At 48.3% G+C, this 22529-nt stretch overlaps 1 protein-coding gene across 1 annotated transcript; it reads left to right on the plus strand.

The window, feature by feature from the left end:
• Positions 1–2976: 2976 nt before the first annotated feature.
• On the plus strand, positions 2977–11503 carry CLDN1 (claudin 1; the record flags this gene model as incomplete). Its single annotated transcript, XM_079539755.1, has 4 exons — positions 2977–3199; positions 10820–10984; positions 11131–11215; positions 11341–11503. 4 exons carry the CDS (start codon positions 2977–2979, stop codon positions 11501–11503), a joined length of 636 nt encoding a protein of 211 aa, XP_079395881.1.
• Positions 11504–22529: the final 11026 nt, after the last annotated feature.

Below are 22529 nucleotides of genomic sequence, written 5' to 3' on the forward strand. Positions count from 1 at the left end.
GATTAACAATGCAAAGGAAAGGTATTTCCTCATAAGGCAGGTAGAAAAAGATTTGGTACTAGCATGTGAAAACTGTTAGGGACTTTCAGTGAAAAAAGAATCTTAGGCAGAGTAGGAAAGACAGTGACTACTGTGTAAGAGAGTGTTTATTTTGCCTGCTGAGCCAGCGCAGAAAACGATTTGAAGAAGAGAGAATAAAGCTATCTAATACACAAAGAAAGGAATAAGCCCAGAAGAGAAGACCTGATGATTTTAGCAATGTTGTAAAAAATCTCAGCAAATTCCAGAGCACTGAGAATGCTGATGAGCGATGAAGGGGAAATGCAGAGTTTCGGTGTTTTATCTTGATGTGTAAATTGCTTGTGATGTCCGCAGGAAGAGGTGCTGGGTTTTGAAATCATTCATGAAACATGACTAAGAAGTTATCAATTTCAAGTTGACCCTGGAAAGCAAAATATGAATTGGGGGTTTGTGAGGCTCTGGGTATGAGGTGTTTAACTGTCAGGGGTGTTCAATGGTCAAAGAGGCAAGAAGGATGAGGTAGGGAAGACATGGGCAAACAGAGACATGAGCACAGAGCTTTTGCCCAGAAAGTACAAAAGCACAGGGGATGAGCCTGTATTGCAGCCCAGCACATGGATATATCTCAGTATGGCCTTACATCAACTTTATTTGAACCAACTCTGCCATATATTCATGCAGTAATGCTGCTCAATGCAGTACTCACTGGAGATAGGGGGCAATGGGACTGCTGCACAGCCCCACAGAAGCACAGCATCCATTTCCAGGCTCAAATCCCACAGTATCCCTTGCAGAATAAGGCTATCTTCAATCTAAGCTGTGAGGCTTTCTGGAAGAGGAAGAAACTGAGGATGCATGGTGTCCTACTATGTGTCCAAGCAGCCAGCCTCACACCCAGACAGCTTTAGCACAAACTGGCCCAAAGTTGCCACCAAGACATGCACTAAGCCCAGCTTTTCCCAAGTATGGGGTGAGTGTGGATTGCATCCACTCCCATCACTGACTCCCATCAAGGAGCCAGCAGCACGGTCAGCGCTCCATGACAGTTGGACTAAATGATCTTAGAGGTCTTTTCCAACCTTAATGATTCTGTGATCCTATGATTCTATCACTGTGACAGACAGTGTGCTTCACACACACTGCATGTCTCTCCTCAACCTCACTCCTACTGCATTCAGAAGGTTGCTACCTAGGAATTCTCCCGCTGCTCTCCTGCAAGCTCCAATGGAGGGTCTGAGACTTTCCCACACAGCACTGCTCTGTTGCCCCTCCTGGCCATTTGGAGCCTGTAGGCAAAGGCTCTAAGCCCTCTGAAAGCATTTCTGGAACTTGCACTCCTGCCCAGAGCTGACCATGTGCAGCAAGGAGCTGCCTGCTGTACCTGAGAGGTGTGGGATGGTCAGGAGAGGGTGAGTCGGTTCAGTGCTCTGAAGCACTCAGGAACTCTGCATTGCAGGTGGACATTATCAGACTGATAGCACTACCCAGACATCAATGTCTAGACACTCCTAGCCCTGCTCTCCCCGGTTGAGTGAGGGTTTCTGCTGTGTCTCTTCATCAGGGACTGCTTCTCCCAGGGATCAGATGAAGGCCAGCACCACCCTGTTCTCTCTGCTCCCTGTAAGAGAGCCTTTGATGAAAGCGCAGTGTGATGCATCTACTTTATTATCTCTGCGTTGCCAAAGAAAACTTTGCTGTTTTCTTCTTCTTCTTCCCTCCCAATCCTATAAAACCAGACTCCAAAGTCCCAGAAAAACACCATTCCTTCAGCTGCAGATTCACAGGTACCTAATTGCTTTCAAAGTGAAAAACGCCACGACTGGGTAGGTTTGCTACCGAGTGAGGAGGATGGATTTCATCACACCAGTGAGCCGGGCAGCTGCGAGAGCTCGGAGCCAAGCAGCCCGGCTTTGTCCCTGTCGGCTGTGGTCGGGTTGCAGTTGGTTTTCTCCCCTTTGCCCCCCTCCCCCCCCCCGCGTTGCGCAGTACCGGTCAGGTAATCACGAGCTTGCTTGTTTGTGTGCAACCTCAGGAAGCAGCTCCAGCAAAATCCCCTCAGTCATCAGAACGCTCTAAAACCACGGTGTCAAAACAATGCAGCCCCATCCCCACCTCCAGCAGAGCCTTTATCGGTAGTTATCACCTATTTATCTCAGAGCTGGAATTACGGCAGACCCATGCTGACCGTCGGGCAGCACCACCCAGTTCCACCATGCCTCCACCCCCCCCCCCCCCCCCCCCCCCAATTCCCGGCCCTGGAAGGGACACAGTGTTCCCTCATCGAATCCGGAACCGTCAATACCCAAACGTTCATGCAGGAGAAAGGGAAACTATTGTCAGTAGACAAATATGCGCTTGACAAAGAGGACAATTCTTCCTGGTCTGTAATCCCTTTGGCTCAATACACCTTTTAAAATCACTGCGCTAACTGAAGCGTTCGGAAAGGTACATTTCTCATCTAAGAGAGAATGGTCCTTATTGAAATGGTGGAATCAAAACTTTGGATCGTTTGTCCCGGCAGCATTTGAAAGCTCTTTAAAATCAGAAATAAAACGGTATTTTCCATTGCTTCTCTTGTTCTCTTGCTGCGTGCCCGGTGGGAGATGCCTTGTGCCCTCGCCCCGCAGCGCTGGTGCTGGGGGGGGCTGCAGGGGAGGTGTTTTACATGGATCCGGGCAACGTGAACGGGACTGGCGCAGTGTCACCTCCACAGGTCCCTCCCGATGGCCGCAGGCGGAGCGCCCCAGAGATGCGAAGCATCACCCGCCGAGTGGGAGCAGCGCGGAAACCCCCGCTGGGCGGGGCGGTTGGGGGGGGCGGCCACCAGGGGGCGCACTTTGCGCGGCTTTAAAAGTTGCGCGCAGCGCTGCGCGGGCGCCAGTGCGCTGTAGGTTGCGCTCCTGCGTTCTTCCATCGCAACCAACCTCCGCAGGTGCGGAGCAGCCCAGCGCAGCCATGGCCAGCGGGGGCTTGCAGCTCCTGGGCTTCGTGCTGGCCTTCCTCGGCTGGATGGGCATCATCATCAGCACCGCCATGCCCCAGTGGAAGATGGCATCGTACGCGGGGGACAACATCGTAACGGCCCAGGCTCTCTACGAGGGGCTGTGGATGTCGTGCGCCATGCAGAGCACGGGGCAAATCCAGTGCAAGGTGTACGACTCGCTGCTCAAGCTGGAGAGTAAGTCGGGGTCGTTCTGGGGGGCGGCGGCTGGGGCCTATGGAAGCAGGGGTGGCCGTCCCATCGGGTTTTTTCCATCGTACGCTGGTCGGTTTTGTCGGGGCTCGGGCTGAAGGGCTGGGAGCAGGTGTGTCGGTGCCGTCGGGCTCTCTCCGTATCGCTGACAGGCGTGCCGACAGCGCTAGGTGTAATAAGCTGAGGCTGCTGCCCTATGGAGTGTTAGGGCTCAATCTCACTGAAGCTGCTCCGCCTTATTACTACCTGTCCCGGTAGTGGGACAGGGTGTAGAGCGGGGTGATGGTGTAGGGCTTAGGGTGACCCGTCCTGCTGAGTTTCTTTGCCTCGTTGTTCGTCTCATCGGGGCTCAGGTGCGTGTCCTCAGTGTGGCAGGACCTGGCAGGGCTAGGGACCCGCTCTCTTGTCTGTCCCCAGAGCAGCACTCAGGGAGGGGATGTCGGGTCCCTCGCGTGTGCCGTGAGTGCGAGAGAGATTGAGGCGGTAGAAACGGGCAGGGACTGTTTTTGTTGGGCTATGGCTAAAGTTAGTTAAACAGCAAAGTAAATTAAAACACTACAGAAATCAGCTTTTCAAGCACTGATCCTTCTGCGTTCTGTTCTTTTTTGCTCTGTTTAGAGGGGATAACTTTGTTCTTTGGGAAATGTTACTTGGGAAAATCACCGCTCCTGCTGCGGGGATTTTAGGCACAGGGCTGGCAGGTAAGCTGGCTCCCAGCCCAGGCAGCGCTCTTTGCGGCTTCTAGGCAAAGCAGTCCGCCCAGGTAATGCCAGGTCCTTTGTTCCCTCCGGGGTGGCTGCGCAGGGACACAGCCCACCCTGCTCGATAGTGGTTGTCACACTGATCTGTTCCCATCTCGGCTGTTTCCGGAGGATTGAGTGCTGGGGCAGTTTCTTGAACTGTAGTTTATGCTAACATCCAGAGGGGCTTTAAAAAATAATCCTTTCTCGATATCTTCCTAACGCTCTCCCCCCCATAGCCGGGACCAATGGGATCGGTTTATCCTGGAATGTCTTCATCCTTCTCCCTCCCTAATTAATATAACGCTAACCACCACCTTGATTGCTTTCTCTTTTCCAAAGAAACGGACGTGTCGTTTCACATAACACCACAGAGAGCCCATTGGGAGTGCCCCCAAGTTCACATACTACCAGCCCCGTCTTCCCCCCTCCCCCGCCGTGTCACTCCATGATGCTGCCCATCTTCACTGCTACCCAACACCAGCAGCGTCTCCTGTTCCCTCAGCAATGTGGGCCCCACAGGTGCAAATTACGCCCTTCGGGAACGCGGTGCACCCATTCAGCCTCATCGAGGTGCAGGGCTGTGGGTAATCAGGGCTGGGCTAAGCACACGGTGCGGGCTGGGTGCAGTGATACTCAGATGTAAGTTCAGCTTTAAGCCTTTTATCTCTCTTCTCGGGGCGGGGGGCGAAGATGCCGATGGGGATGAGCAATCTCCGGCTGTCCCCTGAATCGGTTGCGAAAGGTAAAATTTGCCTGGGGGCTTTGGCTGCAGCCCTTTCTGCTGTAAATGAGACTGCCTGCAGAACCAAGTCCCGAGCCCTGTCTGCATACCTGCCCCGGGACCTCCCGACCTGCCCCATTCAATAGCGGCTGCTCTCTCCACCTTTGTTCTGCGGACAATGGTGGCTCTTCCGAGGCTTCGGGGGGGGAGTGAGGTTCCAGAGGCTGAGCCTGAGTCGTTAACGCTGTCCTTTATCCCCTTACAGAGGCCCTGGCCCTACAGGGACCTGAAGATTTCCAGGCAGCATAAGAAATAAGGGAACATGGGGGGATACTTTCTTGTTTAGGAAGGTCAACAAAGGTTTTTAAATGCTCTTTGTTTTTGACACCCCAGCTTTCTCAGGTGAGCCTCTCTCATCTGAAAGGACACTGTGACTTCTGCTGTTTTCCTGTCTGTTCTCCCCTTGAGGTCTTTGGGCAGTGATTTGTTACGCTGTTTTGGCTGGAGATGTGACCAGCTCTTACCCGGTTTGGCAACCTCACCCTGGTACAGGTGCAGCTGTGCAGCAGAGCTCCCTTCCTGTATTCACTGATGTGGTGGAGATAGAGCAGTGTGGGCTGCGGAACTTCTCCTGGCTCTGCTTTCTTGCCAGGGCATCGTGCATGTGCTCAGAACCAGGTGTCTGAGCCTCGTGCAGTGATGGGAGAGGCTCTGATCCTGCAATTACTTTGCCCACATAGAAAGGATTGACTCTCATCACCTGCTGTAATTCATTCTTGTGGGAGTGGTGAGAAGTTTTGTCAGCAAGCTTGTGGCTATTTGGGAGCTCTTCCCATTTCTCTATGCACACCCATGCTTGCTTGGGTTGGGTGTCAGATGGGGTTGGCACAAGCTTGCCATGCTTTATTAGCCAACTGAGGGGCCTTCAGCTTCCCATGTGGCTATGCTGCTGGAGTGCACCATGCTGGCACTCCTCCCGCACTGCATTCAGCTAGGGGCTTATGTCAGGCTGGGACATGCTCCCATTCAGGCAATAGAAAGGCTGTGTTTTGCTAGCTGAGGTGAAAAGCGTGGCCACATGTAGACATAGAGGCAGAAAAAGCCACCCTTGCAAACAGGCTTTGTTGCACATTGTTCTTGTAGCCCTCCAGCATCGTCCATGGAGCTAGGTCAGCTTTGGGCTCCTCCAGGTCTCAGGGGAATGGAAGCAGGCAGGAGGCTGAGGGATGCCTAGGCTTTAGCTGTGGAACCTCTCAGACCTAACAAATTGATCTCTTGCTCAAAGCAGAGGTCGTTCTGGGTTGTGCTTAGGCTGTTCCAGCTGGAGATACACCATCAACCAAGTGATGAGTTGCATGGAGATGTTCCGTGCTTGAGACAAGCTGAGACTCATCTGCAACTTCATCACCAAACCTAGTAGATCTGCAATGAGCCTTTGTGCTGCAGCCCAGAAAATAAACAAGGGTTTGGATGCCCTCTGGGTCAAACAGCACTATGGCAATGTGAAATCTTCCCTCCCACATTACCACTCTAGCTGAGCATGTTCCAGGAGCTGGGGAAGGGGGAAAATGATGATGGGGGGGGGGGGGGGACAAAGGTTCATCCCCAGCTTGCTGCCGCTCTGCTGGTGGTGGAAAGGGGGGGGCTGTCAGACTGGTCTTCCAGTTAGCAGGAGGGACAAGGATGTCCTAATCCTTTGTCACCTCTTTTCATCTGGAGTAAGCAAGTAGAGCCTACCAGTGTGTGCTTTCATGTGGGTTAAGGGTTAATTTTCTCCTGTGTTTCTCAATCCGTGTTCCTGCCTCATGAAAAATCGTGATGGAGTGATAAAGCAGTCTCATTTGTGCTGTGCTTTGACAAGGTAGAAGGTTACTTGGAATGCCACCGAGGCTGTTCTTGTTCGGTGCTGTGTTGTGTCTGTAGAGGGGATGGGAGTCTGTTGCAACACAGTGGCTTTATTGCTCCACAAGCAGCTTCTGCTAAGCAGCTTTAGTAGTTAGAGTTAGTCTGCTACTAAATCTGTTGGTAAGAGAATTTCCAGGTTTATGGGAAAACAGGCTGCCTGGGTCTCCTGACCGAGGATCGGGAAATGGTGGGACTGGGTTGATTTGAGTCAGCTTTCCCCTGCTGTTTGAGTGGCAGTAGAAGAACCTTGAACGTTATTTGCTTTGGAGTAGGCAGAGTACAAGGCCTCTGTTGCTTGCTCTTTGTCAGCATTCCCATTCAACAGGGAAGCCTGGTTCTGAGTCTGCATTCTGCCCAGGTTCCTGGATTTGTGATTTGGAGGAGACCAGATGGGAACATCTCATGGTGATAATGAGCATGCTGGGTTTGCAATGGGTTTGAAAGCCTTCAAGCCATCAGCAGGCTTCTTGGGTCCACCACCAGTGTGGCTGTAGTGTAGCAGGTCTTGGGCTGCCTCTGAAGGTCTCACTACTTGCTCAGATCTTCACCTCACTGCCTGCATCCAGGGAGTGATGCTTCTGTGCTGGTGTGGCACAGCTGCAGGACTTCAAACCCAGCTCCTTCAGTGAAATGCATTCTGTTTCAATGGAATCCCAGTAGGAAGGCTCTGAATGCTGCTTGGCTTGCTTTTGAGGTGGATGGTGTAACATGCTGCTTGCAGTACAGGGCTGTATGTAAGTCTTCAGGAGCTTCTCTTGCAGAGATTAGAGGAGCTGCGCAGGATCTTGTCACCTGTTCTGCCATCACTTTGCATGGATGCCCTTGGGAAGGAAGAAGTCCATACAAAGTATGCAAACAAGGCACTCAATGAGCATCCTGTCAGAAAGCTATCTGCACACAGAGCCATAACAGCAGTTTTGCATTACAAAAAAGTCTCCCAGTAGTTGTGTAGCATAGGTGATATAAACAGAATAAATAAGGAAGTGTGATGATTGAAAAATGACCCCAGTTCGGTCTTTTGTAACCAAGGAATTAGCAGCAATTATTTGTGTGATAGTAGTGAGAAGGGGAAAATGTGAGTTACACATCAGATAAAACTGTATTGAGTAGTTTGTCCAAATGCCATTGTAAGTCAAAGCCGTTGGACAGCACGTAAATAATGTTGATTTCAGTGTGTGGGTGGAACAAGTAAGAGCTGTATATCTTACCGTGGCGTGTAGGATTCATGTTTAACATTTCTCAGTAGTTTTAAGACTCTTGACAGTGCTTACTTCTTTCTTGCCATGGACATTTTCAGAGCCAGGTCTCAGTTGCTAACTAGTAATAAAAAGGCTTGGCTTCTGAGTAAACAGTGGTTGATACTGACAAAACGTGGCCATCTGACCTCTGCTGATAGTGTATGGCCAGCCTGGAGTGGGGCTGCTCTGTCCTAAGGGCTCCTGGTCTGTGGAGTGGGAGTTCTGGGTGCCACACCACTCCGAGGGTCCTGGATCACAGGGGAAATCCTGCTTCTCTCCACTATAATGCAGCTAGAAAGTTGTTGTAGAGTGCTGTTGCTAACCTGTCCTGTTTAGCAGCTTAAGATAATGCAGCTTAATTATATCACTTTTAAAGCACCTGGAAAGGCCCACGCGAACAGCAGAGCTAATACTAAACTAGTGCTCTCATCCTCAGGATGTGCAGCTTTCATTAACTCCGTTGCAAGCGAGTACATAATAACTAATTGCTTGCTTTATCATTAACCACAGTGATGTACTGCACACACTTGCAGAAGTGGTGGGAAGGTAAAAAGTGCTGCAATATCACACTGCTTTGTTCTTTGGTTCTCCAAGTTTCCTAAATGACTTCTCTCCCTCAGTGGATAAAGCAGGGAGGAATGTGCTGAGGGTGAGGAGCATTCAGGCTGCTGCTGAAAGCAGGCAGCCCCCCGGAAGAACTCTTGCAGTCTGTTCCCTTACCTTGAGGAACATGTGGATTTCTTTTCTTGTTCAGCTACTTTTGCAAAGCTGGCATGGCATGCACCCAGATAACATTCCATAGGGGTTTTTTTTTAGCTTCACAAAAACTGTACAAGTTTGAAAGAGTTGGATTTGGGTTTTTTTTTTTGTAGTAAGACTAAGTCCAGCTTACTGCAGACTTGCTGGAATGATTTGGTGCTGCTGCAGAAATGTCCTTTCCCATGTCAAGTATGAGTGAATGGCTCCATCCAGCCTCTCCAGAGCTGCAGCTGTTGTGTAAGGCTTTGCCCTAAATGTATGGCAGCTGAATTGGTTTTCCAGGTGGCAACCCATAAGCAGAAGTCTTTATAATGGCATAATTATAAGCTAGGAGCTACTTTTTAATGTATATTCTCTGAGATTGGAGAGCAGTTTCTTCAAGAATGTCTTCAGATATGGTTGTTGTGATTTTTATGCTGAAGTGATAAATGGTTTGCAATTGGGTTTCTGCAATCAAAGCAGCAGATGGGTTTTGCCTCATGCCTGGGTGGTGCAGAGATGTATCACCTCCCCCTTTGGAGAAGGTGAGATGTCGCTTTGCCAAGCTCATGGTGGGATGTTTCCTAAGAAAGCTGTTTCTTAGGAAAGTGTGTCACTTCCTATTGCTCTATGTATTACTGTACTATATTGTTTCTAACAGGTTTTGTAAGCTACTCCCAGAACAGCAGGGTTGTACTGTGTGTGGAGACTGGTCCTTGTTTGTTTTAAAGTAGAACTAGAGGCCAGCAGCTTGTTGGCTTGGCTCAGAAGAATTTTCCTGCAAAGCACAGTAAATAAAGCAGCACCAGGGGATAAGTGTGTGTTCCGCAACCCTCTAGGACTGCACTCCTGGCTGTGCAAACTACTTCAGGTTGAGCCCAGAGACTTTTTGTTGTGTACCAGCTCCGATGAATGCATGGTAACAGTGCTGTGGGGATGCACTGTGCTGACTGAAGGGTTTGCAGGTGCTCTGTGGTACCTCTTAGGCTTAAATCATGCCCTGCCAGTGATCCCAGACCTATAGAATGCATTGGTGTGTGCTGCACACCTGGGAATGGATTATAGAGCTAAAACAGTATGTGTCACACATTGCTGCTAAGTAACTCATGTCAGGGACAGCTCTGCTTTAGTCACAGTGCTCCTGGGAGCTTGCTCCTGTGATTATCCAGCCCTGTTTGCTTCCAGGACTGTATATGAAATGGTGTGCTGTTCAAACAAGCCCAGTTTGCCAGGCAGTAAAAGCTCAGGCTAATTCTACTGCTGCTTGCTCTTCGTTGTTCTGTCACCTGAAAGTTTTAATCAGTAATGGCTTAATTTCTAAAATTGGTTTTCTTTCATTATCCATAAAATCAGAGTTCTGTAGTAAATGTGTTATGGTTAGTGTGCCGTCAGGTGAGTTAACATAAAGGCAAATCCTGGATAAGGAAATAAATCAAATCTGTCTGCTGAGAACCCAGGCCAGTGTGATCTTTGCCAATGGGAGGCATAGTCCTCTGCTACAATTCCTCAAAACCAAAAGAGGTTCCTAAGACATTCTGTATTGAGTCTAAGTTAAATACTTAAGGACAAAAAGTTGTTCACTTTTCCGGGGAAATTTCTCTTTCTGTGGCAATAGTGATTTTTATTTTAATCTTCTGGGACTCGCTACTTTTCCATTTAGAGTCTAAATCAGCATGGAGGTATTTGTACAAAAGATGGGTCTTGGAGGTGTTGAGCAATAAAAGGGCTCCTGCTGCCCGCTGTGGGACTATTCATATGTATGGTACTATTCGTATTAAAACACAGCTAAATGCTTTGTCAAGGTAGGGCCCAAATCTGAATACTTCTTTTGATAAACAGATATGTCCTTCCCATTGAGATTCAAATGATCGGGAACAAAAGATGTTTGAGGGTAATTCCCAGGTCATTTCCTGCATACCCTGTTACCCGTGCATGTTAGAGGAGACTTGAGAGTCCTCTGATCCTCATGCATAACAGTCCTGGAGCTTAAAGCAAGAATCTCTTGGCTGTGTCCGGTGTAGCACCACAAAGTGAATCCTAGAATCGTTTGGAAAAGACCATCAGTTCATCCCACCCCCCATCATCAGCATACCGCTAAATCATGGCACTCAGTGCAACCTCCACCCTTTTCTTGAAAATCTCTAGGGATGGTGACTGCCAGCTCCATGACGATTACTGAACCCTGGGAATCTGAGTTCCTGTATTCTTGTTTTGTATCTTGAGTTGTCTTTGTGGTAACACAAGCCCTGATGTCGTGCAGGCAGCCTGCAGGCTACACGAGCCTTGATGGTGGCCGCCATACTCCTGGGCCTGGTTGGTGTGTTTGTTGCTGTGACTGGCATGAAATGCATGAAGTGCATGGAGGATGACCAGGTGAAGAAGATGAGGATGGCTGTCTTCGGTGGGGTGATCTTCATCATTGCAGGTCAGTAACATTACAGTTTTTTAATAACAGATTGGTGTTGTTCCAAGTGCTGGTTCTGCTGCATGCTTCTGATGTGATTTCTTTTTTTCTTGTTGACTGTTTGTTACTTAACAGTAAACATGGCATTGTGTTCCCTCTATGTGCAGGTCTGGCAGCACTGGTGGCCACATCATGGTACGGCAACAGAGTGGCTCGAGCCTTCTATGACCCTTTCACCCCTGTTAACACCAGGTACTGACCCATTTGATATAATGCTATAGTACAGCATGGCAGGTGTTTGGTTTAGTTTTGGGTGGTGGTGGCACAGAACACAGGAGGGAATTACAACTCTTGCTCTTTTCCTTGTTTCTCCCCAGATTTGAATTTGGATCGGCCCTCTTCATTGGCTGGGCAGCTGCTTCTCTAGCCTTGCTGGGGGGAGCCTTCCTCTGCTGTTCCTGCCCTCGAAGTGAAACCTCCTACCCGCCCAGTCGGGGCTACCCCAAAAATGCACCCTCCACAGGGAAGGATTACGTATAATGAAATGACGAAGAGGAGCCACCAGCACTGGTAGTAAAAGCATTTGGAGAGGACACTACAATGCCGCTGTCCTGAGCAGAGTTCAGACTCTAGGTTTTGCCTTCCTCTTCTCCCAGAAATGTGTATATTTTTATAATCCTCTTTGCTACTGGACATAACTTCTCCTTTCTCTCCCAGCCCGTGGAGGAAGGCTAGCCTAAGCTTGTAGGTATTGCCACTGGAAAGATTGAAGCCTCCAAGCTTGGGTTAAATTTAGTATTTGGGAGTAAAAGGGAAAATGATACTGTTTTTAGATGGATGTTGGTGCTTTTTTTTTTTTTAAAAAAAAGTTTTTTTTAATTAAAAATAGATGGTAACAATTCAGTCCCCATATCCCATTAAGTTAGAGCCCAGCGTGGTGTGTGTAGAAATCAAAGAAACACTATATACAAAGAGAAGACCAATAGCTTAAGGGGAAACATAATTTTGGGGAAGTGACTTTACAGGTAGGAATGTTTGAAGAGATCTAAACTGTTTTTATACTGTTACTGGTGTCATCTTCAGCACCTTCCTTTCTGTGCAAAGGGTCTGATACAATTAAATTGCTGTGACTTAAACTGAAATCTGTAACTGTATGCATGTGTTGTTGGCCAACAGAAGATGTAGTGTAAGACAGCTTGGCTTAACTGTGTGTCATCTTTTGACAAGATCTGGTAAGATGATTGTGTATTGGCCAAGGGCTGTAATACAGCTACAACAGCTAGCAAACTCCCAACCAGCTGCAGGTCTCCCTGGTGCCAGGGAAGAGGTAGACAGAAACAATCCCCTGTTCTCACTGTTGACTCTGGGGCTGTTGTGTTGTTCCTTAGACTCTGTTGTTGATGGTTATTTCTTGATGTTCTTAGCCTGGCTGAGCTCAAAGCTATATCCCCATGTCTGTTGCAGGTCACCTTTTAACAAGTGTTGCCTTCTTTTCCTTGAGTCATTCCAGTTTGGGCTTAGTTATAAGTTACTGATCTGTTTGCCTTATGTGGCTAAAAAATGTTAAGCCAAACAATGCAGTGCCACTCCCTGATGTTTCCCCGTGGATACCTCTTGTACTGTCATTTGACCCTATCTTTACTCTTGCAAATACTTTCAGTCATGATATGAAGGCAAATTCCAAGGAAACTGACCTGAGGGTTATAGCATTTTCTTTCAATCCAAGCTTGCCGAAGAGGGAAGAAACCCAGCTTTGTAAAGATGAAGCCATCATTGCATATTAAGTCCTATATGAAAATGCAGCTCATGGGTTCCCACCCCTTACCCTAAAACCGGTCTGTCACCAGTGCCTGACCAACACTGGTAAGGCTGGCTGGAGATTAGTCTGGTGTTCCTAAAAGGATGATATCAGCTTCCGAGGCTCAACTTTGATTTATGTAAGGATGGAAGCTGGTTGCTTCCAACCAGGCTTTATAATGGTGAATGTGTTCAGAGGCATCAGGTATCTGGTTTTCTTTTGTAGACAGGGAGATCTGTGTGCAACCTTGGCCTTAGTGCTTCACATAAGCCTTGTACCTCTGTTTGACCTGACTCTGCAACATAAATCAAAGCTACTAAAGAAACCAAAGCATTTGCTTCAGGCTTGATCTGATGTTGACCTGTACTTGAGCTGGGTCACATGGCTCCTACTTCTCGATGGGGAATTGCCCTGTGCACAGTGGGACCTTGCAAGACCTTGTACCTTGTCTTAAGGGGTGGCAGCTCAGGTCATGCTAGAGCTGCTGAGGTCTGTGCTTTTGTATTTGCATTAACCCTGTGCCAGGGAGCAGATGCTTGTATTGGGAACTTGTATAAAGTGTTTAAACAATTTCAATAAATGGATTTTTGTAAGGAACGACAATCTGCATTGTTTCATTTTTCTTACATTTTAAACAGTACTTGGACAGAGTGTATGGAAGACAGGAGTGGCACTTGTGTTTTTGGGAGCCTGCCTGCCCAGATGGAGCACATAGGTGGGGACAGATCTTCTGCAGTGAGTCAGGCAGTTGCGGCCTCTGGCACAAACTCACCCAATAATCTGCTACAATTGCAGCCTCGGAACCAGAAGGTCTGCTCCTCGGCAAGGCAGACTGCACCCTGGGTGGAGCAGGAAGGGGCAGGGAGAAGGCAGATAGCTCCCTGCAGGGGAGTGGGAGCTGCAGGAATGGGGAAGGGACAGGGTGTGGAGCAGTGGTGCTCCCAGGAGGGATGTTCAGTGTTTCAGCAATGCATTCTCTCTGTTTATCTGGGGAAGGAGATGTGCAGATGTGTCTTCTGTGCAAGATGTTCTTTTTTTCCCCCCTTGTTTCTGCCTGGTTTGGAAACATTTCCATTTTTTGTTACTCTTGTGTTCATCCTTTCCATCATTTCGAGTGCATATGATGAGAAGCAAACTTCATTTAAAGCCTGTTTCTGCACTCAAGGAGCTGCCTACTGTGTTCCTTCTGTCTGCAAGGGCTGTTTGCTTTTGTGATACAAACAAAAGGAATAGAGCTAATTAGGCCTAAAGCTGGCAGAGCAAAACAGACAGGCATGTGGCTGAGTGAGCTTGCAGTGCCTGGAGCAGACTGGTTGCCTGGCATAGTTTGGGATCTATGGTCATTCTTATTCCAACCTGTCAATTAGTCAAGGATTTCCATTGAGATTATTTTTTTTTTCCCCATGTTTTTGTGCTCTCTAAGGACTTTGCAAGTTCTGCTCTGACATTTGCTGTGCAGGAGTAGGGGCCTGGGCAGAAGAATGTGGAAAACAAATTATGTCACCTACAGATAGACAGTGGGATGTCCCAGCTGTTGGCATAGATAGGGCACTGCAGGAGACTCACACCTGTGGAAGACCAGCATAAGATGGTCAGAGGCCAGCTTGTTTGTTTGATATACTCTCAATTTCACTTGGTTCATGGGCAAATTGTCATTGGGAGATAAGGTTTGTGGGTGCTATCTAGCTGACTGGAAAGCCAAGGTGAAGTTTGAGGGGAACCATGACACCATATGACTCACAATCCCAGGTGAGGGGTGGTGACAAGAGGCAGTATCTCTTACCCAAGGATGGAGATGAGCTGAGGGCTGAAGTCCCACGAGGTCTGCTTAGTTGCCTTTTCAGAAGTCATTCAGACATCTACGCTGTATTCACGGAAAAGGAGTCATGTGTTGGGAGAATTTCCCATTGGGTCTCAGTCTTTGCATGCGATTCTGACATCCTGCTGCTGTAGCCATCTTGTACTGAAATGATGGTGTTTGTAGAGACAATGGGAACTTTGCTGCTTGGCATCTTCCACTTTGTATTTATTACTCAGGTGGTGCTGTAGCTGTGAATGCTGAATTCTGCTGTCAGTGGGGATTTCATGCTCGTTTACGCTGGTTGAGTATTTCAAAGAATTGCTCGGGATGTTTTTGGAATAGCATCAGCCTCTTGGTTTTTTTGGCTTCTGCAACTCATTTTAAGAAAACCATCTGTGCAAATGCCTTAATCAGGTTCAGCTTCTGATTTACACAAACATTTCTTGTTAAAAAAAAAAATTTGCCCTTGTTTTCTGTACTGCTCTGAGAATACATATAGCGCTTTCAAGCATTCAAAACTCTGACAATGGAGAGCCCAGAAATAACCAGTGGAGCTGGTGATAGCTGATGATAAGAAATGTTTGCAAAAAAAACTCAGAAGTTTTTTTTAATGGAGTAAAAGTAGCTTTAAGCTTTTGGTAAGCCATACTACCACATTCAAATAGACTTCCCTTTCTCAGCCACTCTGCTCAGGTGGCTGGTGCTGGGGGAATACAGCTGCCCTTTACAGAGCTGGGCCAGGGGTGCTCATTTTTCAGAGTGCTGCAGTTATGTGCTCAGAACAGCCATTCACCCAATTGGGTGTCTGACCTGGATTTTTTTTTTTTCCAAACTCCCATTTGACTGCAATGCCAAAAGTTTTGCAAGGATTTCCTCATTCCTGCTACCCCACAGGCTGCTCGGTTTGCCTGGTTGCTATTCCCCTGCTTACAGCAGCCCAGCCTGTGAATCAGAACTTCTGCAGCCCATTGCTTTCCACCCTGCCTGCAGTCTCTGCAGAAGCCTTGCACACTATGGCATCAAGCATCACTGAGCAGAAAGTGGAAAACACTCCTTTGTTAAGCCTCATGTGCTTGATTGGAATATATCCCAACTCCTACAGCTTTTCCAGAAAAGCCCTGCCTGGATTCCTAGCATGCTGTGTCAGGGACGTGGTGCTTTTAGGGTCTGTGGTTCCTACAGTGACTTGTTGAAGACACCAGGAGCCCCTGACCATGAGAACCCGTGGGTACTTCTGTGGGTCTGTGCACCAGGCAGCCCGCTGGCTTTGCCCTGGGCACAAGAACTGCCTTCTGTTCCTGCCTGATTCATCAGTCAGTCCCAATTTTGTATCAGGGACCTGAATTTTGATGTAAAGTTTCCCATATAAAGGTTTGTTGTTTTTATTTCAATTTTTGCCTTGCCCAGGGCTGCCAGACTGGGCTGTGGCAGTGTGTCATGTTATGGGACATTGCACAAGTTCTTTCTTAACCTGGTGTGCTTTCACCACAACATCACAACTCTGGGAGGTGCATCGTGGGCTTTTGTCCAGGAGTCACAATCATTTTAGACAGAAAGGATTTAAAGGCCAACTGATTCAACTCTGCAATGAACAGGGACACCTGCAGCTCCCTCAGGTACTCAGAGCCCCATTCCCCTGATATTGGGTGTCTGCAGGGATGGGGCACCCACCACCTCCAGGCATCATGTTCTAGGAAGGTGGAGGATGTCTCTGCTCTGACAAAGGACTGTGCCTTCACATCAGGCTGAGAACAAATAATCTCATCATAGCTTACAACATGCTCTAGCAATCCCAGTAAGGACTCCCAGAACTGAGAGCTACAAAGCCAGCCTTTCTCTGTGCCCTACAGTTTGCAGACAGCTTTTCATGGTGAAAAAGCTGAGACCACAGTACAGGAGGCAGGGAGGCGAATACAGCTGGTTCCAAGCTTTCTCACTTCCTTGCCTCCTAGGAGGCTCAGCTACCCAAAAGCTCCTGTTATTTTTAATGTTATTTTTAATTTGCGAGTGGCACAGAAGGTCCAGCAGGTGGGAGGGTGGGATGCTGCACTCCCAGCCCTGTGTTCCCGCCTGCCCTGTATCAGTTCCCCAGCAGCACAGCAGCAGGGGGGCTGTGAAAACAACTTCAGCCAAGAGGAAAAAAAGCAAGAAATAGCATTCTTATTACAAGGTAAACAGCTTTAAGTCAGTCTTAGGGGAGTAAAAACAGCACAGCCCTGATAGGTTTCTCTGCCCACAGCCCTGGACGGGTGCTGGAACACGCTCCACCCTCTGCTTGTGTAACACTTCCCGTGCCACAGCTGTAAATAATCATTTACCTGTGTGTGCTGTGTTCTGGGGGGGACTTTTCTTGACTTTGGTTGCGTAGAGATGTGTGTGCAGAGCGGTGCCGTGGGGCAGTGTGGGAGCCCATAGCTTCAGGTTGCTCCTGAGAGCTCACTGCCAGTGAGGGGGATGGGAGAGCGTGGGCTGCTTCGGTTGTTTTTTTTCAGAGAAAAGAGCTTAACAGTTCATTTTAATTATTCTTTTGTTTTTGTTCTTTTTTTTTTCTTTTTTTTTTTTTTTTCTTCCCTCAGACCTGTGATTGCATTTCTCCACACTTCTCAGTTCTGTGGAAAAGGCCTGGTGAAATCACATCCACCATAACAAGTCTGCCAGGCAGCCTGCTTGCTTGTTTACCTGCTTCAGGACTTCCCAGCAGGTGCTCTGGGGAATTGTCTGAGCGGCTCCTCATTTCAGGTGCTCAGAAACTGGGGGACAGCGTGGAGATTCCCACACTTCCCTTCATGCATTTAGTTGTAGGCACAAGCTAACATGAAAAAAGGCAGCTTTCAGTGTATGCATGGGATGGAGAGGTTGTCCTCCCCCAGAGAAACACCTGTGCTCAAACATCTCCCTGCACAAATGCCTGGAGACACACGTCCCGTGCCTTGCAGAGCTCCCTGGGTGCACTCAGCACGCTGTGATGGGACCAGGACTATGCCTGAGCATGTGGCCCCATGCAAGGAGCAGAGGAGCTGACTTTCTTCAGGGAGGGATGTGCTCCTGGCCTGGCAAGAAGAGCCTGCACAAGAGGGAGTCTAATTTACAGTGCCCTGTAATTTGCTGATGCCATAATATGTTTAGCTTGGGGAAAAGGCTCTGTTGATACTAACATGTTTGCTCACATCGGAGCTGCAGTATGTTCTATCAGCGTGAAAAACAACAACAGGCTGGGCTGGGCTGGGTTAGCCTTGCAAAAATAACGGGGCAGGAGAGCAGGAGCTGGGCTGGGAGTGAGCCTACCAGGGCTGCCTTAAAGGGGAACAGACTGCAAGCCCCCAGCTGGGCACTGAGTGCCTCCCTGGCATCTGCTGCAGAAACACTGGCTCTTGGGTGAGCTATTGCCCAGACAGACAGACAGCAAATAGTTACTGTGTTGCAAGTTGGTCTTGTTCTGGGATACAGTATTGTCCTCTTCATTTGCCTACCAGGTTAATAAATCAGTTATTACACACACCTGTGCTGCGCTTGAGCTCATGCAACTGCAGCTCTTGAGCCCCACAGACTGAGAAAATGCCAACTCTGGAGCAAGTACACAGAATCATAGCATGGCTTGCGCTGGAAAGGACTTTAAATCCCACCCTGCCCAAACTCCTGCCATGGGCTGGCTGCCCCCACCAGCTCAGGCTGCCCTGGGCCCAGCTAACCTGGCCTTGAGCACCTCCAGGGCTGGGGCACCCACAGCTCTCTGAACAACTGTACCAGGGCTTTACCACCCTCTGAGCAAAGAATTTCTGCCTAAATGTCTAAGCTGAATTTCCCTTTTAGTTTAAATGTCACCTGTGCTGGTGCTCTAACCTTCATCTCAGGGGAGGAAGACAAGAGGACCATGCTTGTGGCACTGGTGAGAACTGCAGGTCAGTAAACCTTTCAGGTTTTCTGCTGAATTTCTCATAAACTGGAACAAAACAATAACTCTGTCTGGTGTTTTAGGGGAGAGAAGGTCCAAGGCTGCAGAAAAATGACAAGCCTTTCCTTGTACACACCTAATTCTGCTAAAGGCATGAATTATTCCTGACACAGAGCAGCTCTTATCTCCACACCACCATGCTTTAATAGGAATTTCCTTACAATCTTTCCCCAGAACTAGTTCTGAAATGTGATGACATCATGACCCAAGTTGGGAGCAGACAATAATTGCTGCGATAGAATCACATTTTGTGTGAACCCTTTCCCAAGGAAGACAGGCAAGGTGTATCAGATTGAGTTAAAAACGTTAATTACAGCAATAACAGCAGTTCAAAATGTGGCAGGCCTCTCAGGACTTGTTGGTTACCACAGATCACAATGTCAATATTGCAAAAGTGTCTTTTGTTTCCATCATAATCAAGCTGTCTAGCACTGAATAATGGACTGGTGGAGGCTGCCTCTTTTTATCTTGGCATGCACAAAGCTTAGCAGTGTGTGTCAACACAAAGAACACTTGAAAGATTGCATTGCTTTGTCTGCCTGGGCCCAAAAACACAGGGTTTGGAGGAGATTCAAGCTGATTCCTAAAGTACCTGGTCCAAGCCAGCTCACCCCCTTTTAACACAGGCGAGCACGCTTATCTGTGTTCTGGCTTCCAGAGGTTAGCCCTCCCTTTCCTCCTATTATCCACCTGGATAATGAAATCTGTGCTGTGCTGAAGGGGGGCAGTGGCACATTGTATGTGAACTGGCAGTTATTCCCATCAGTGCCCTGCTAACCCTGATTCCTCCAGTACCATACGAATAGCAGCATTCCCCAGACCATCAATCCACTGCTTCAGTTTAGCTTTGTCAGGTGCTGTGTAAACAACTCAGAGCTGGAAAAATAAGTAATGTATCAAGGGTGGGACAGACCAAATGTCTGCACTTCAATTAGTTTTCTCATGCATGACTGGAGGCCAATAACAGCACTGGTGATGTTCAGTAACCCCGAGCACACACCATGAACCTGGACTCCCTTTCTGGAGGTAACTTGGCTGTTCCTACTGATGGTAAAGAAATGGTATCTATAGGGATATGAGAGCAAATAAAGTGCGGAGGGATAAATGGGGTGAGAAGGTGCCTCTGTGTGCCAGGTATTCAATAACATCTGAGCTACAACAAGTTTATTGGTGACAAGGTAAACGGGCAGAAGATCAGTCCTTTGAGGTTTACTGAAAACAGTTCAGAGCAAGCTTGGGCAACTTGGAGGCTGGGGGCTCTCATTTCTCTGGCCATGGTGTGGTCACTCCTGGAGCCCAGCCAGGGGCTGTATGACCCCCGATCCCTATCAGCAAACCCTTTGTGGCTCCTAGGAATGTGTCCTGACCGCAGCCCATCCCCAGTTCAGTCGGTGCAGCATTCCTTACAGAATAGTTGCAGATCCCACACGAAGCACAGGGCAAGCACTGCTCCCTTCCTGCCAGAGGGGAGATTTACAAATGGAGCATTACAAGTGGTTCCATAAAGACATTTACAGAAAGGCCTCTGCGGTCCTTTTTCCACTTTGATGGGCAGTTTTGATTCAAATCTGGACAAATAGGAGCTGGAAGTGGTGATTACAGCATCGATGCCTTCCCATGGGAGATTATTCCAGAACTTCTCACTTTCCGCTCTTTTTCAGAAGAACAGAAAGATTTTCAGAAGAAATGCTGATGAAAGCAGAACAATCACTCTTCCTCTCCCCTTGGAATTCATCTGCAAAACAACTTACAGTGCAGCAAACCGAAACCAGAAAGGTTCCTCTCAGGGCAGCGCCTTTTCTACTCGAGAGCAGTTGAGGTGATTTCCTATGAAAGGCTGTTTTTTCTCTGCATCTCTGATGGTGATTTCCTTCTCGGAATGACTGACCACACCTGAATGATGACACCTGAAGATGCAGCTGCTGATGGATGTACCTAAGGTGCAGTGGGGAAACTGGGAACAGCACCCAGCAGGGCAAGGGAGCATCCCCCTGTGCTCTGATCCCAGTGCTCCCATCCTTCCCATATCCCTTGGTGCTATGGTCTCCTCAGTGTCAGACATTTATTTTTTCCAAGTAGATGCTTACATATGAATTTAGTTCTGGCCAAAAGTGGTAAGCTTGGTGCTGGGAGGCTGCTGCATGCACACTGACCAGAAGAATGGGGTGGGGGCAATGCCAGCTGCCCACGCACTGGCTGACCCAGGCAGGTGGGAAGGGAGTCTCTATGCTCCCAGCCACAAACCTGTGGGGTGGTGAAGGGTGGTTACTACGATGACGATATCTCTTCCAAAGAAGACAGGAAGAATGTGGTAGGTGCAATCTGGGACATGTTCCCACACCCATCTGTGTATACTTACACTCATTCAGCTCGAAAGTACAACAAAGCTTGATGGTAGCAATTAAAAGGAGCACCAGTATCTGCTCTTACTCATCTGTGAAAACCAGTTATTCTGTTACAATCAGTAAAACTTTAAGCTAGACTTTCAGGACAACTCCATCTTTTGGAAGCACTGTGCCTGTGTGTGCGGGCAGCCTTCCAGCAGGGTGAGGTGGAACAATTTGCAGTGGGGAACAGGTTCCTGTTCCAAGCAGGACCTGCAGGGCTACAAGTGTGTTGGTGCCAGCGTGCACACGTGTGGGGACATATGCTGGGCTCACTCTGCAAGGGCAGATGCCAGAAGGTTGGAGAGAGTCACAGCATGTGCTCAAAAAGGCCTTCTAACAGCACTAACAGGGTATGGAAACTTGGGAGTGCTGCCATTTGTGGGGTGATTTCTGTTATTGTTATGTTGTGTTCCCACTGGGGAAAAGACTAAATCCACTTGTTTGTTGTAACAGCACAGGAAGGGAAGAGGCTTTCCTTTTATCCTGCTATTACAGCTACCTTTGTCATTGCATCCCTTTCCTCAGCTGCTTGAGGTTTGTATTCAGATGTGAAGTTCTTGTCCGTAGTTACCATCCGGTAAACAGTTACAGGCCACAGCTGCATTTATCTAGATGAAATTAAGCAAAACAGCAGATCAAAGACACAGCACATTTACCTTCCCCAAATCAGTACAGGAAGAGGTGCATTGGTCCCTCTCACAAAAGGGTCACTCTCTTGGTTCTGGCCATAGAACTGCTCCAAATGTGGCTGAGGAGCTTCTGACAGTACTCGTGGTGAGCCCATGCTCCATTTGGAGCTCTCATCAGTCTGCATCCAGAAAAGATCCCAATCTCTCCTAACTGTTACTGCTGGAAAATGCCATCATGTTTCCAGATCTGAAGGTGCCCCAGGGCAGCCCATGGCTATGGACTCTCACCATTCACCAAAAATTTTGACTGAGCCCTATCTCCATTGGATAACCAAGCCACCCGATCCCCATCTTGAATAGCAGTCACTCCCGAAAATGAAAGCAAGCTTATTTACTGATGTCAGCTGCCCATTTCTCAATGCACTCTTTGGAACTGTTGAATCACCCAGGAGGACGCTCCCCTTTTCTGTTAAGGTCAGGATCAGTTTCAGTGGGAGCAGGCAAGGTGCCCAGCAGAGCTGGCACAGGGCTGCAGGAAAGCTGCCCACATCTTTCTCTGCCATATCCCCTCTGCAATTCTCACACTGGTTGTGAGCTCAGTCACATGGCAGCAAGGCAGGGACAACTCCCCTGGACAGCTAAAGGAGCTCAGGTGTGCCAGATGAGCAGCATCTGCCTGAGCTTTCTTTTTTAAACGATGCTTTTCTGATGCAAATAAACTCATTTTGGTAAAGGTAGGTGCTGCCCCAGGACTCGTTGTAATTTGGGTCACAAATAAGGGATGGCTGCGAGGCTCAGAGCTTCACCTAACTTTAGAAACAGTTTCATATCTCTCTTCCAGCTAAAACAATGAGGACTTTTCTTTGTGCTCCTGTTCTCAGACAAACTCCCTTTGTTCTGGTTCAGTTTCTCCTCCTCTGGAATTTGCTGTCCCAAGAGTCTCACTGGGTCATGCTTAGGCTTGCTGCAATGCCAGCATCTCAGAAATCTGATGAAACC

The sequence above is a fragment of the Tetrao urogallus genome (assembly GCF_951394365.1).
Source record: "Tetrao urogallus genome assembly, chromosome: 9".
NCBI lineage: Eukaryota > Metazoa > Chordata > Aves > Galliformes > Phasianidae > Tetrao > Tetrao urogallus.